The sequence below is a fragment of the Neophocaena asiaeorientalis genome, unplaced genomic scaffold (genome assembly GCF_003031525.2).
Source record: "Neophocaena asiaeorientalis asiaeorientalis breed wild unplaced genomic scaffold, Neophocaena_asiaeorientalis_V1.1 scaffold984, whole genome shotgun sequence".
NCBI lineage: Eukaryota > Metazoa > Chordata > Mammalia > Artiodactyla > Phocoenidae > Neophocaena > Neophocaena asiaeorientalis.
Window position 1 is genome coordinate 129,611 of NW_020173667.1, and position 13,766 is coordinate 143,376.

The 13,766-nt window shown below is 56.6% G+C and overlaps 1 protein-coding gene across 8 annotated transcripts in view; it reads right to left on the reverse strand.

The window, feature by feature from the left end:
* The window catches only part of DIP2A (DIP2 acetate--CoA ligase A), a 67,548-nt gene that overhangs the window by 24,035 nt on the left and 29,747 nt on the right, over nt 1-13,766 (reverse strand). For all 8 annotated transcript variants that reach the window (XR_003003619.1, XM_024748058.1, XM_024748055.1 and 5 more), the window contains 9 exons: nt 13,211-13,275; nt 12,942-13,035; nt 11,846-11,965; nt 10,423-10,537; nt 8,903-9,042; nt 6,708-6,844; nt 6,190-6,270; nt 5,618-5,745; nt 3,084-3,198 (listed from right to left, as the gene is read on the reverse strand). Coding sequence is in view for 7 of the 8 variants with exons in the window: in XM_024748058.1 (XP_024603826.1) it covers nt 3,084-3,198; nt 5,618-5,745; nt 6,190-6,270; nt 6,708-6,844; nt 8,903-9,042; nt 10,423-10,537; nt 11,846-11,965; nt 12,942-13,035; nt 13,211-13,275 (995 nt within the window). In the remaining variant the exon portion in view is untranslated. The remainder of the gene's footprint in view (nt 1-3,083; nt 3,199-5,617; nt 5,746-6,189; nt 6,271-6,707; nt 6,845-8,902; nt 9,043-10,422; nt 10,538-11,845; nt 11,966-12,941; nt 13,036-13,210; nt 13,276-13,766) is intronic.

The following is a 13,766-nucleotide window of genomic DNA, read 5'->3' on the forward strand; positions in this document are numbered from 1 at the left end:
TCAATGGAACAGAATAGAGAGCCCAGGAATAATCCCACACATATGTGGTCAGTTAACTTACAACAAAGGAGACAAGAACAGACAACAGGGAAAGAGAGCCCCCTCAATGAATGGTGTCAGGAAAACTGGACACCACACACAAAACTAATTCAAAATAGATTAAAGACTTGAATGTAAGACCTGAAACCGTAAAACTCCTAGAATAAAACATAGGCTATGGTAAACTCCTTGACATCAGTCTCGGTGATGATTTTTTTGGATTTGACACCAAAAGCGAAAGCAACAAGAGCAAAAATAAACAAGTGGGACTACATCAAACTAAAAGGTTTCTGCACAGCAAAGGAAACCATCAACAAAACGAAAGGAACCTATTGAATGGGAGAAAATATTTGCAAATAATATATCTGATAAGGGTTAAGATCCAAAATATATAAGAAACTCATACAAATCAACAGCAAAATAAAACAAAAACAAAAATCAAATAATGCAATTAAAAAATGGGCAGAGGACCTGAATAGACATTTTTCCAAAGAAGACATATAAATGGCCAACAGGTATATAAAAAGATGCTAAACATCACTAATCATCAGGAAAATGCAAATCAAAACCACAATGAGATATCACCTCACACCTGTTGGAATGGCTATTATCAAAAGGACAAGAAACAACAAGTGTTGGCGAGGATGTGGGGAAAAGGCAGCCCTCGTGCCCTGCTGGTGGGAAAGTAAACTGGTGCTGCCGCTATGGAGAACAGTATGGGGGTTCCTCAAAAAACTAAAAATGGAACTACTATATGATCCACCAATTCCACTTCTGGGTATTTATTGGAAAAAACCCAAAAATGCTGGACATCCCTGGTGGCGCAGTGGTTAAGAATCCGCCTGCCAATGCAGGGGCACAGGTTCGAGCCCTGATCCGGGAAGACCCCACAGGCCACGGAGCAACTAAGCCCATGTGCCACAACTACTGAGCCTGCGCTCTAGAGCCCGAGAGCCACAACTACTGAGGCCCATGTGCCTAGAGTCTATGCTCTGCAACAAGAGAAGCCACCGCAATGAGAAGCCCACACACCGCAACAAAGAGTAGCCCCTGTTCACTGCAACTAGAGAAAGCCTGCATGCAGCAACGAAGACCCAATGCAGCCAAAACCAAATAAATAAGTGAATAAAAAAATACCAAAATGCTAACTTAAAAAAAATATATGCACCCCTCTGTTCACTGTAGTATTATTTACAATAGCCAACATACCTAAGCATCCATCAATGGATGAATGGATAAAGAAACTGTGGTACACACACACACACACACACACACACACACACACACACACACACACGAATATTAGTCAGCCATAAAAAAGAATGAAATCTTGCCATTTGCAACAACATAGATGGACCTTCATAGTATTATGCTAAGTGAGATAAATTAGATGAAGAAAGACAAAAACTTATGATCTCTTACATGTGGAATCTAAAAACAAAAACAAAAAGATGAGCTCACAGACATAGAGAACAGATTGGTGGTTGCCAGAGGTGAGGGGTGGGGGGGCGGTGGGAGAAATGGGTGAAGGCATCAAAAGGGAGAAACTTCCAGTTATAAGGTGATAAGTACCGGGGATGCCATGTACAGCATGGGACTGTAGTTATTAATGCTGTGCTGTGTGTTTCAAAGTTGCTAAGAGAGTAGATCTTAAAAGTGCTCACCACGAGAAAAAAATACTGTAACTCTGTGTGTTGACGGACATTAACTAGACGTAGTGACTCTTTCACTACATATACCAAATCAAATCATTGTGTGGTACACCTGAAACTAATACAGTGTTACATGTCAATTATACCTGAATAAAAATTTTATTGTTAATTTTTAAGATGTGATACTGGTACTTCTTTTTTAAAGAAAGAAATACTCAAATTTACAGGTAAAATCTGTGAGTCTGGGATTTGCTTCCAAGCACTCCCGAGGGAGAAGCGGGGAGGATGGGCGGGGCTCGGCTGGGGCCTTGACTGTTGGTCATTGCTGAAGCAGCGATGGACACACAGGGGTTGTTACACTCTCCTTTGTATGTTTCGTATATCAGAAATATTCCATAGCAAAACATTAAAAATTCTCATTAAAAATAAACGTTGTAAATATTAGTAGAAAAACCGATCCTCTGAAGCTCAGAGCTCCCTGGCCTCCCCGACACTGGACTTTGTCTGCTCTGTACAAGTGTCCTTTCTTAGGCGGCTGGGGCCGAGCACACGCCACAAAACCAACCGGAGCTGTCGGGACACCAGAGGGCTTCCCTGAAAAGCCACCAGGACTGAAATTCACCCAAAGATTTGTACACTATTGTCCACAGTAGCCTTATTCACAAGAGCCAAAAATTAACAACCCAACGTCCACCAAGGTGTGAACAGATAAGCAAAAGGACACAACTTGGCAATAAAAAGGAATGAGCCACTGATCCACACACCACGAGGAACCACACAAACGTGATGCCAAGGGAAAGAATGCCAGACCAGGAGCCAACACGGAGATTCGTCTGCACGGACGTCCAGGGAGGGGGCAGGGCTCATCCCCGGCGACACAAAGCAGCCAGCGGTTCCCCGTTAGACGGGAGCGCTCTTACCTGTGGTTACCTGGGTCTGTACATGTGTCAAAACTCATCAACCTGGACACTTGAAAATGGGCTCCTTCTACATGTAAGTTACATTCAGTAAAGCTGAGTGGACACTTAGTTTGTGCTCTTTACTGAAGGCAAAGTTTACTCCCTTCCCGGCAAAAGAACTTGTTGAATCTAGTTCATTATTTAAGGATGTAAACGTGGACGTGTAGGCAAGGACAGTGCGCAGCACGCGGGTGAGGCCGAGGGCACGTGCGTGTCAAACGGGTGTCACGAGGTGGGAAGCACGCGGAGCCCCAGCCCAGGCGCGAAGGGTTCACTGGGCTGTGCTTCCACCTTGCTACACGTTTGAAATTCTCAAAGCACAACACCGATGCATGCAAGTTTACATCTCTCACCCCGGTGGATGGCAGCTCCGCGGGGCCACCCCTCACCTCGAGGGTCAGCTCGCGCTCAGCCAGTGCCCACACGCACCCACCTGTAGCACACGGCTCATCCACTGGAAGCTGTCCTCCTCTGAGGCATCGGGCCGCTGCTCTGCCACCAGCACGACCCGGTCATCGTGCAGCACTGTCACGGAGAACACCGCGATCCTGGGGGAGGAAGGGACAGAGATGATGGCCAGCAAGGGGGGCCGGGACGCGGACGCCCCATCCTGCCCAGACGGAAGCCACAGCAGGGCTGGAGGGAGACGCTGTCCAACAGAATTTAAAGGGAAGCAGCCACGAACCTCCTCCAATGTGGATGAAATAAGTTTCGATTCACAAAACAGAGAGCACTTCAGTGCACAGCGAACAACCAGGCACACGTTGTAAAGAACGTTTTCCTTAATTGCAATGTTAATCTATGTGATGTACTTCTTTATGCAGAAGCCTCTGTCGAGAAGTTCTGTTAATTATCTATTTCTTCGTCCAGATGAAATCTCGCACCACCCATCACTCTGCTCCTGTCTGTGGCTGACGGCAGTGGTCTTCTTTCTCGCGTCTGATCGAAGAAGTTCGACATGTTCTCCTTTTCTCTGTGCTGCCTTTTTCTTCCTTTGGACTTTGAGTGGATTCTCCTTTTCTTTATGAGACAAGCATCTGTCTCCCCATCACGCCCATCCTGCTGGCACGGCTGCCAAGCTAGCTCTGGGCCCTCACTGACCTACCTTCTCTGGCTTGCTCCTTTGGCCGCTACGCACAGGCACACACACATGCACACGTGCACCCACTCTCTTTAATGCAACAAACTTTACCCAGTATTAACATTTCCTTACTTTCACACATCTTGTTTCTCTTAGTACCTCACCCAAAAGTGTTTTCACAAACATGGTCTTTTTGTGACAAAACTTCTGAACCTCACGGACCCAAGAATACTTTCACTGCAACTGCACAATTAAATGACATCCTGGGATGAATATAAAATCTAGGTTAATAGTCCCTCTGGGGCTTCCCTGGGGGCGCAGTGGTTGGGAGTCAGCCTGCCGATGCAGGGGACGCGGGTTCGTGCCCCGGTCCGGGAAGATACCACATGCCTCAGAGCGGCTGGGCCCGTGAGCCATGGCCGCTGAGCCTGCGCGTCCGGAGCCTGTGCTCCGCAACGGGAGAGGAGGGCACAACGGTGAGAGGCCCGCATACGGCAAAAAAAAAAAAAAAAAGTTCCTCTGAAAAACTTAAAACGTTACTGCACTGTCATCCTCTGGCTCCAGCCCCTCCGCTGGGGAGTCTGACGCAGCCTGGCTGGAGGCCCACCCCACGGGCCCCCTTCCTCAGGGGCCAGACACGCACCCCCCACCTGAGTCTGCTCTCAGGATGCCAGCCCTTCTTGCTCCGCTTCCCTCTTAATCTTTCTTTTAAACTTTCTATTTCTTGACTTCTGGAGAAATTTCTTTATCTGGCTTTCCAGCTTATCAGCTCACTCTACAGCCGCCTCTGTCCTACATTTACTCCATCCGCTAAACACTGTCCTGTCGGGACACCGTGACCTCGTCCAGTGCACAGCTCCTCCCTGGTGGACGCAGGTAGGCACCTCTCCATCCGCCAGTGCGACCACCCTGCACCCCCACTAGTCGCTGGGCCGGCTTCACCTCCAGGTGCCATCAGGTGTCGGTGGCCATGCGAGGCTCCCTAACGCACCCAGGACCAGGCGTGGGCTACCCCGGAGTCCGCTCGGTGGACACTTGCACTGACGGTGTCTCCGGTTTCTGCTGTGAGTCCTGTGCGCCCCGGCTCCAGGCTGCACGCACCCACCAGGCCTGCCCACCCTGCTGGTTTCTCCCGAGTGCTTATTCGCGGCCGTCATCCTGACCCAGAGAAGGGCCGGCAGACCATGCTCACCTACCACTGGCAGAATTCCCTGATCGTTTCTTTAAGGTATATTCAAAGGACGGCTCCAGCCAGGCTTATAGGCACCTTAGCTTGAGTAACGAAAGCACTACCTTGAGAAGAATACAGTGAAGAAATGCAGTGGCTGAGTGGACCAACTAGGAGAAGGGGCCGCCTCCTCCAGGACAAAGATAGCTCGGAGCTGGACAAGCTGGACAGGGCGCCCCCTCCCCGCCCCAGCTGCCCGGGGCCCGGGCCAGGGGCCCCCTTACGTGCTCTATGGACATGAGAATCTGTAAAGTGACTGCCTAACACATTCAGAGAAGGCGAACTGACTCTATCCCAGGAGACAACGGCCTCGGGTGATTTCAGGCAAAAGGGTGCCCTCCGCTCCAGCCCGCACTCCCGAGGCTCTCTGGCAGCTGCCCAGGTGCCCTCGCCCTCACGCGCACTGTGCTCCGTGCCCAGGTCGAGGTCTGGATCTCACCCTCTAAGGAACCATGAGCTCTGTGGGCGGTGAGGACTCCAACTCTGGCATCCTCGCTGCAAATGTCATCCTGTTCTTTGTGAAGTTCCTCTGATGAACAGGAATTTTTAGGTTTTGTGTATTCAAATCACCGGGCTTTCCTTCCACTGCAGGAGACCTCTCGAAGGTTAGCTAGAGAAGGAACCTAAAGGCACGGCAAGGGGACCCGCAGCGCATCACCTGCCTCTGTAGACAAACTTCATGGGCTCCACGGCCAGTGCGGTGGCCACGATGTCGTCCGCGTTGTGTCTGCGGACCCCCACCACCATCAGCCCGTCCAGCTTGCCCACGACGAAGACCAGGTTATCCTGAAGGCAAGGACGCTGGTCGGGCCCCGGACACGTGGGCAGGCCCTGTGGCTCAGGCCCTGCTACAGAGACCCGACAGCTCGGAGACCAAGTAACTCACAGGCAGGGCCAGTGGGCCCCCTGCCCACGGTGACAGGGAGACCCAGGCAGGGGCCACCAGGGGTGAAGAGGCCCTAAGCCTGGCAGGCTTTCGGGGCGGGGCGAGGGGCACCCAGGGCAGGCATCAGCACCGGAAAGGTCAGAGATGGGAATGCAGCCGAGGGTGAAGTCTGTCAAGGACTTGATGCCCCTGTGCCACAGAAGGGCTCCCCAGCTCGGCCCCAGTGACGTTCTGGAGCCGGGACTCTGCTGGGGGGCGTCCTGTGCACAGGGCACGCAGAGCAGCACCCCTCCCCAGCTCTGAGCCCATCTGCAGGCCCAGGGCTGCCAGCAGGACATACTCACAGGCCCGATGAAGCCCAGCAGCCCTGTCCTGGTGAAAGGTCTGTCGGAGACGGGCGCGCCCCCTGCCGTGACTGGGACAGTCTGCACAGAGTGGGGAGGACAAGGTCAGGCGTGGTCCACAGGGATCAAGCGAGCAGCAGGCGGGCGCAAGAGAGGGCCAGGCATGCGCTGCCCGTGCCGGGCGTGGCTCCTCAGACGGGCATCACCGCGTCTCCCTGGAGGGGAAGGGGCTCCCACCAGGGCCAGAGTCCCTGCCGTCTGGTGAGACCCCCTTCAGGCTCCCGGCCTGTCCCGTCCCGGCCTGGGGGCTGGGGGGCACTCGCTGGACTCTCCTGACGACCCCACGGCTCCAGCCCGGAGGCCAGCTTCCCTGGGCCAACCTGGATCCGTCAGGGCCACGAGGCGCCCACGCAGGGCTGGCCTGCCAGAGCGGGCACTGCCGAGAGCCGCACTATCCCCTCCCACCCCTCCGCAGCTGCGGACTCGGCCTCTGCACAAAGTAGGGACCAGGCACGGACCTCAAAGATGTTCTTTGTGATCCCAAGCAGCCCATAGTATGCTGTCGCCGTCGCGCTGGAGTTGACGCAGATTTCTCCAACTTCATCGGTTTTACAGAGGTAAGGGGTCCCCTCCACCTTCACAACACACATGTTAGCTAAAGAGAGAAAACAACCCTCAAGGGCACGAACAAAGAGGACACTGAGATGGGCCATCCCCAGAGACCCGCGGGCTTGGCCTCTGCAGGGTGGACACGAACAGTTCGTGTGCTCCAGGCTTGGACACTCACACCCCTCTGGCCACAAGCCTGCATGTTCCACACGCGGTACCTGAAGGTGACAGAAATGCTCCCAGTCACGCGGGCTCTGTCGTCCCCACCGGCACCGCCCTCCTGAACCCGCAGGAGATGGGAGGTGCCATCCGCTCACACCTTTGCCTTTCGGGCTGGCTCCCACACCAGGCCTGACGACCCCACCCGAGCGTGGGCCCCTCCCGCGGCCCCATGACCCCCTTCTGTCTTCACCAAGCAGCGTGCCCACCGATGCGGCCGCCTGTGGCCCAGAGCCTCAGGAGGGCAGGCAGTGGAGGGTGGCGCTGCTGCGTGTGCGTTTCCCCCCAGATCCACGCACTCGCCTGCATGCTAATACAACAGAGACCCCGCCCACGCCACAACCAGACCGAAAGGGACAACCCCGGCGTGCCGTGCTAACACAACCCTGGGGCTGACACAGAGAAGGCTGCGCATCTGCCGAAAACAAGACCCCCCAGGTCCTCACTGACTCAGACCTGCAGCAATCCCAGCAACAGACACACACGCACCCAGGGGAGCACGTGCACAGACACACACGCACCCAGGGGAGCACGTGCACAGACACACACGCACCCAGGGGAGCACGTGCACAGACACACACGCACCACACGCACCCAGGGGAGCACGTGCACAGACACACACACCCCCAGGGGAGCACGTGCACAGACACACACGCACCACACGCACCCAGGGGAGCACACACGTGCCTGGGGGAGTGTGTGCACACACAGAACCTGGTCCAAGTTTAAGAATAAAACCGAAGTCCTTATACTTTCAATCAAAAGAATCACTATTACAATATTTCACCATCTTCTAAAGAATTACTGTGATCGCCACATAACAACTAAAAATCAGAAAGACCCTGCTCTTTACCCCTCATAAAATGTTTATGCTGGAGTTCCTGCCTCTACAGAACCGCTGAGTCCTTATTTTTGGTAGACTTATGCAAGGAAAAAACAACTCACGCTTCTAAGAAAGTGGAACTAGAAACAAACTCAAACGTCCCGCCTTGTTCTACGTGTCCGACCTCTGGCACACGCACAGGCCCAGACCACGGCCCGTGGCCCTCCCGCTGGTTCCCAGCCTGTCCCCGAGCGTGGGCGGCTCACGCCCCGCCCATGCAGGCCCTGTACCCCGGAGAGCAGCAGACGGGGCGACTGGCGCAGAGATGGGGCCGCTCTCCGGAGGTGCCCAGGTGGGTTGGCAGCTGCCCGGAGCCCAGGAGGGCCAGCACAGGGAGGAGGGGAGCTGGAGCAGCCACAGGGTCACTGCGGTGAGGGGCGCTCCCCAACTCAGTGCCACAGGGCCTCCCGGGTCCGGCTCTGCTCTCAACTCTCCCCCATGACCCTGCGCTGGGTCCCACGTGTGCTCGCGCCTGCAGGGGAGCTTCAGGGCACAGCGCCGTCACCTTCCTGCGCTCGCCGGCTGCCACGGCGGCACAGACACCCCGCGACGCATGTGTCATCTGGGCCCGGGGCCTTTCCGGGAGCACAGGGATCCCTGGGAACCTTCAGGGCCACGCTGCTCCCCTAACAGGCCCTTGTCAGGATGTAGAGACAGTCTCATCACTGGGTTACCTGCAGACGTCCAGGGGCCTGAGATTGACGCCTGGCCTCGAGAGAGGCGTGACGACTGCCTGGTGCGCAGTGAGCACCCAGAACCCAAGCTCTGGCACTACTTCCCCAACGGTGGGGAACCAGAGTCCGGTTCACAGGCCATAGACACACCTCGTATTTCAGCACAACTTTAACTTGATACAAAGGGAGGCAAAAAGCAAAAAATATGTTACTAATTAAAATCCCAATTCACATGGGGAATCACCTGAAGCCCTCTGGTGCTCGCGTGCTCCAGAGCCTCTGCTGCCACCCGGCCGCAGGACAAGACCATCCCCAGCTGTGACCTCACCTCCAGGCATCACCTGACCGACGTCCTGAACCGTCAGGACCGAGAGCTTCTCTTCCGCGTCCAGTCTGATCACCCCGTGACTGAGGCAGCTCATCGACAGCACAGCTCTTCTTGCAGGAGGGCCCCCCAGGTCAGGCGGCCTGGAAACAAAACTGATTAACTGACAAGGGGAAAGAGCCCGTGGGCGTGGGACCACGGCCCCCTGCCGACAGGACGATGAGCAGCCAGGTGCCCGTCTGCGCCGGCTGTGGGGACGTTGGCTGCAGGACCTTGGTGGGCAGCATGTGTCTCCACAGGTCTGCACGACGCCCCACCCCACGCACTCCTCTGCAGGGGGCCCCTGTGGGCCGCAAGGACGCTTCCACCAGGCCGTCCTGGGACATCCCCCGGAGCCCTGAGCAGCAGGTGAGCAGAGCGACACGCCTCCTGGGAGCAAGCCTGCGAGCACCAAAGCCAGGGGAAGGAGTCTGGGACCGCACGCAGGAACAACGCAGCGCCGGCCACTCCCCAGCCCGTGCCAGCCCGAGCCAGCCCGAGACCATCAAACTACCGGCAGAACTGCCCTGAGCAGCCCTTCCCGACCCCTGACCGTGGGAAGCAGGAGAGGCAGGAAAGTGACTGCTGCTGTTTGCGACGCCAAGTTTGGGCCTGACTAGTTTCGCAGCAGCAGGAACCAGGATGCTGAGAAACAAACGTCATATCTTCTCCAGCGGGAAAACACTACTCTGCCGAGCACAAGAAGTCACCATAGAACAAAGGAACGAAGACCACCTCATGGTCTGTGAAGAACAAAGACGCTGTTTTCAATGCTAATTACTACTAAAATTTTACCATCACTTACACCACCATTCATAAATACACACACGTAACACAAGACCGCAGGTGAGGCTAATTTGAGTTGAGGGTGGAAAATTAACACTAAGTCACCCTCAGCTGCGAGGACGCTGCCCTCTAGCCGAGGATGGCGCCCAGGGCAGCGGGGACGACCTGGGCAGGAAGGTGAGCTGAGGGGCACACCTGCGGAGGCCTGGGGAGCGACATGGATGAGCCCAGAGACAATGCAGCCTGGGGGCGGCGGGGCTGGGGGCACCACTGGGAGGTCAAGGGTCCCACAGGCACAGACCCCCGTCCACAGCTGATGCGCACTGGCCGCCTGCCACCCTGCCCCGGAATAGGGGCGAGTCCTGGCTGCAGTGTTTACTGTGGGACACAAGGCCTTCCGGATCGGAGGAACACTCGGGAAAACCAGCCCGCGTGCTGCAAGAATCCAGAGATCGCGACCCAGGGAGCCGCTATCGAACTTGCGCCACAAACCAGGCCGGTGTGGGACATGCGGCCAACACAGGCTGCTGGATGTGGCACCTGGGGCTGCCCCATTACAGCACCAACACACCTGGGAAACGGGCCCAGGGCCGGTCGCTGCTCTCGATTTCTCCTGCTCAGGAACAGATCAACCAAATCTGCTACCACAGGTAATTCGGCTGAACGAGGAAGAACTAAGCGTCTACAGCATGGTCTACCTGCGGATGGCCACCGTGAGCGCCTCCGGGGAACTGGCGCAGGGACAGATCACCTCCGGCCTCAGCCCTCTGGCCTGGAAGACGTTGAGGAACGCGTCACAGGAGGATATGGACCCTGCGTGAGACAGAGTGGATGCAAGAGCTGAGTGCAAGGCTGACAGGCACGCGGCGTGGGGGACGCCCGGCGCCGGGCCTGGAGGCTGCACCCCTTCACCTCACAGTCAAAGTCTCATGGGGAGGGGGTGGGGCTCTTTCTATGAAAAACAGGGCGCGTTCTCAAATCACCAGCAAACAAGCAGCCAACTCTCAGCCCGGCGTTGTCTCTGAGGTCTAACCCACGGCCTCACCCGCCTCCTGGCAGCTCTGCCAAAGGGGAGGTGACCCAGGGCACTAATGGAGCCGCAGCCGAACCTTCCACCGCTTGAGGCCCCGGCCACGTGCGCGCCCTCTCCTGGGCGTGCCTTGGAGCTGCAGCCTCTGCCAAGCAGCCCTGCCGTGCCTCTCCTGTGGGCACAGCCTAGCTCTCTGTCCCTGCTTCTCCGCCAGTGTCACCGGGCCATGAAAACTCAGCTCCTAGGAGGCTGGGTGCTGCCCGCTCAGGGCCTGAGTCAGCACAGCCCTGCACCCACTGGGGCCCCGGGGCTGCACCATGACCTGCACCCTCTCTCTGCACAGCGAGGCTCCAGGGAAGGAGGGGACCTGCTCATGGGTCCTTGTGTCCAGCAGAGGACACACAAGACCGTCCAGAGGGCTCGGAGCTACAGGGAAGTGACGGGCACTCGGAGTGGTGGGATCTGGGGTCTGGGGGGCAGCAGCCCCGGGACGGGCTCCTGGTGGCTCGACGGGTGCACCGCAGTGGAGGCTCGGAGAAGCTGGCAGCTCCTGGTGCTTTGGAGGCAGGACGGCGGGGCCCTCGGGGTTCAGGGTGGGTGGAGGGAATGAGAGGCTTTGGGGTGCTAGAATGTAGGGTGCCCTCCCGAGTGTCGGGGCCACAGCTGGACAGGGTATTAGATGAAAGGCAGCCTCTGGTCCAGGGCGGATTCAGTGCACGAACAGTGACACACAGGTGTTAATAAAGCAGTGAGAAAACTCCCCGGGAGGACACGGGGCGGCCGGGAACGCGCAGCGGCCAAGCCAATGCAGTGGGGCACAGGCCACAGGCTGGGAGCCTAAACCGGGCTCTGGCTGTATCTACACTCTGGTCAGACCCGCTCAGGCACGGATCTCCCGTCCACTGTGTCAAAACCACTTTAAACGGAGAGTCCTGACAAACACATCTGAGACGCACCCGTGAGTCACCACGAGACCCCGAGTCACAGAGCAGGAGACGCACCCGTGTCCACGGGGCACCCAACACGTTCCGGCTCAGCCCTGAGCCCCGGCGGCTGGCCCGCGGGGGCGGGGGTGGGCAGGCGGTACTCACACGGGTTCGCACCGTCGGCCACGACCAGCAGGCGCAGGGAGCTGAGGCTGACGTCCCTCTGACCTCGCTGTGCCAAGAGCGACCAGTGCATGTCGCGGGACTTCACCAGCGCGGCCCGGGCTGCGGGGGGGCGGGGACGCGCCTGCGTCAGGGGCGCGTGCACACAGAGCAGGCCGCGTGCTCCCTGCCGCCCGGCCTCCCCGCCCAGCCTACCTAGAAATCAACTCGCTCGTTCGCAACTGATTCTCTCTCGGAGCCTCTCTGCTCTCCCCACACCTGCCCCTCCCTCTCGAGCTGCCCCTCCCACAGCCGTGAGGCTGGGCCTGCCCTGTGCTGGGGGCCCCGGGGACGTGGGGCTGCGGGGAGGCCCCCGATGTGAACAGACCGGCTGGGTCTCATTCCCGGCCCTGCTCTCACCAGCAGAGGCACCCGCCAAACGCCCCACCGGACTTTGGTTCTCCTCCATTAGGCAGGGTAAACAGAGACAGCGTCCAACACGCCGCAGAGCACGGCCCACGTCCACATCGGTAACTGGCACCATCATCGGTGCAGTCGGCAAGCACACGGCCACCCGGGACAAGTCAGTGCGAAGAAAGCCCGAGTCCCCCTCAGGGGTGACTAAAGGTGCCCCCGAGCTCCGCCGAAGCAGAGCCAGAGGGACGCTCAGACCACGCAGGTGTGGCCGTGCTGGGGAAGCACCGACTGACCACAGGTGGACAGCAGGGCAGGCTGGGCCCCACGGGCAGCCCCCTCACTCTGGGTCATAAGCCGCTTTGAGTAAACAGCTTTGCTACTGGTAGCTTGAAGAGCCCTAACTTCAAATCAAAACCACCTCAAGAACTAAGAATTAGGAGCATTTCTGTGAGAGAATAAAGTTAGGAGTCTAGGGCCCTTGCAGAGAAGAGCTGTCCTCCACGACCCCCCAGCTCCCCAGCGCTGGCAACTCAGACCCACCACAGCTGTAGGGGAGCCTGGCCCCGGCCCACACACGCCTGCGGTTCTACATGCTGCTTTATTTTTTCTTAATCGCCAAAGATGAATTCAAAGAGACTTCTCTAATGAAGGATGAATGGAGAGATGGTGCTAATTCCGTTACCTTTATACGCACACACTTTCTGAATCCAGGAGAGTGGGTTCGCCTTCATCAGCGCGTACGGGATGCTGACCACGTGCATCCTGTTCATGACACTCTGCAAAGAGAGCGTCAGAGCTCTGCTCACAGGACAGCTCGGTCCAGAGACACCGTTCACACCAACACGACTAAGGGTTACTCCATCAGCTATGATAGGGTTTGGTGTCACCCACCGACGTGAAACGTTAGCAACCCTCCCTCTAACAGTCAGGTCGTTTAGACACAGCACTCACTGTTAACACTCCGTGCCACAGGCCGGCATCCCTTTTGAAATCCAGCACATTTGTTAATGTTTCGGCTGAAAGAGGACAAAGATGGTTAAACCACGTGTTTAACCATGACTTGTGGGGAGTGACCCTCCTCACAAGTCATGTGCATTTTCAGAGAAACCCTGAGATGGTTACATCATCAACATATAAGAGTTTTAGGAAAGATACACAGCGCTCCCAAATGCCATGCACCAATCAATCAATAATCTTGGTTATCAAGTTACTTGGTTATTCAAATTACTGGAAAAACATAAAAGTAGAAGGTCATACAACTGTGGATTAAAACAGAGAATCTGCTGATCACTAATCTGGAAACACAGGGAGCAGCATACACTCCAGAGGCTGCAGGCTTGGATGTGGAGATGAAGGACCGTGGCGGGTCTCTCACCTCTCAACCCTACGCCCGCACACTCCCACTTCTCACGTCATCCTGCAGCCCTGGGAAATGTCACAGGCTCCCCGTGTCACTTCCCTTCAGAGATGTTCCTTCCCTCCTGCCCACTCTCTCTCCCAGAGGCTG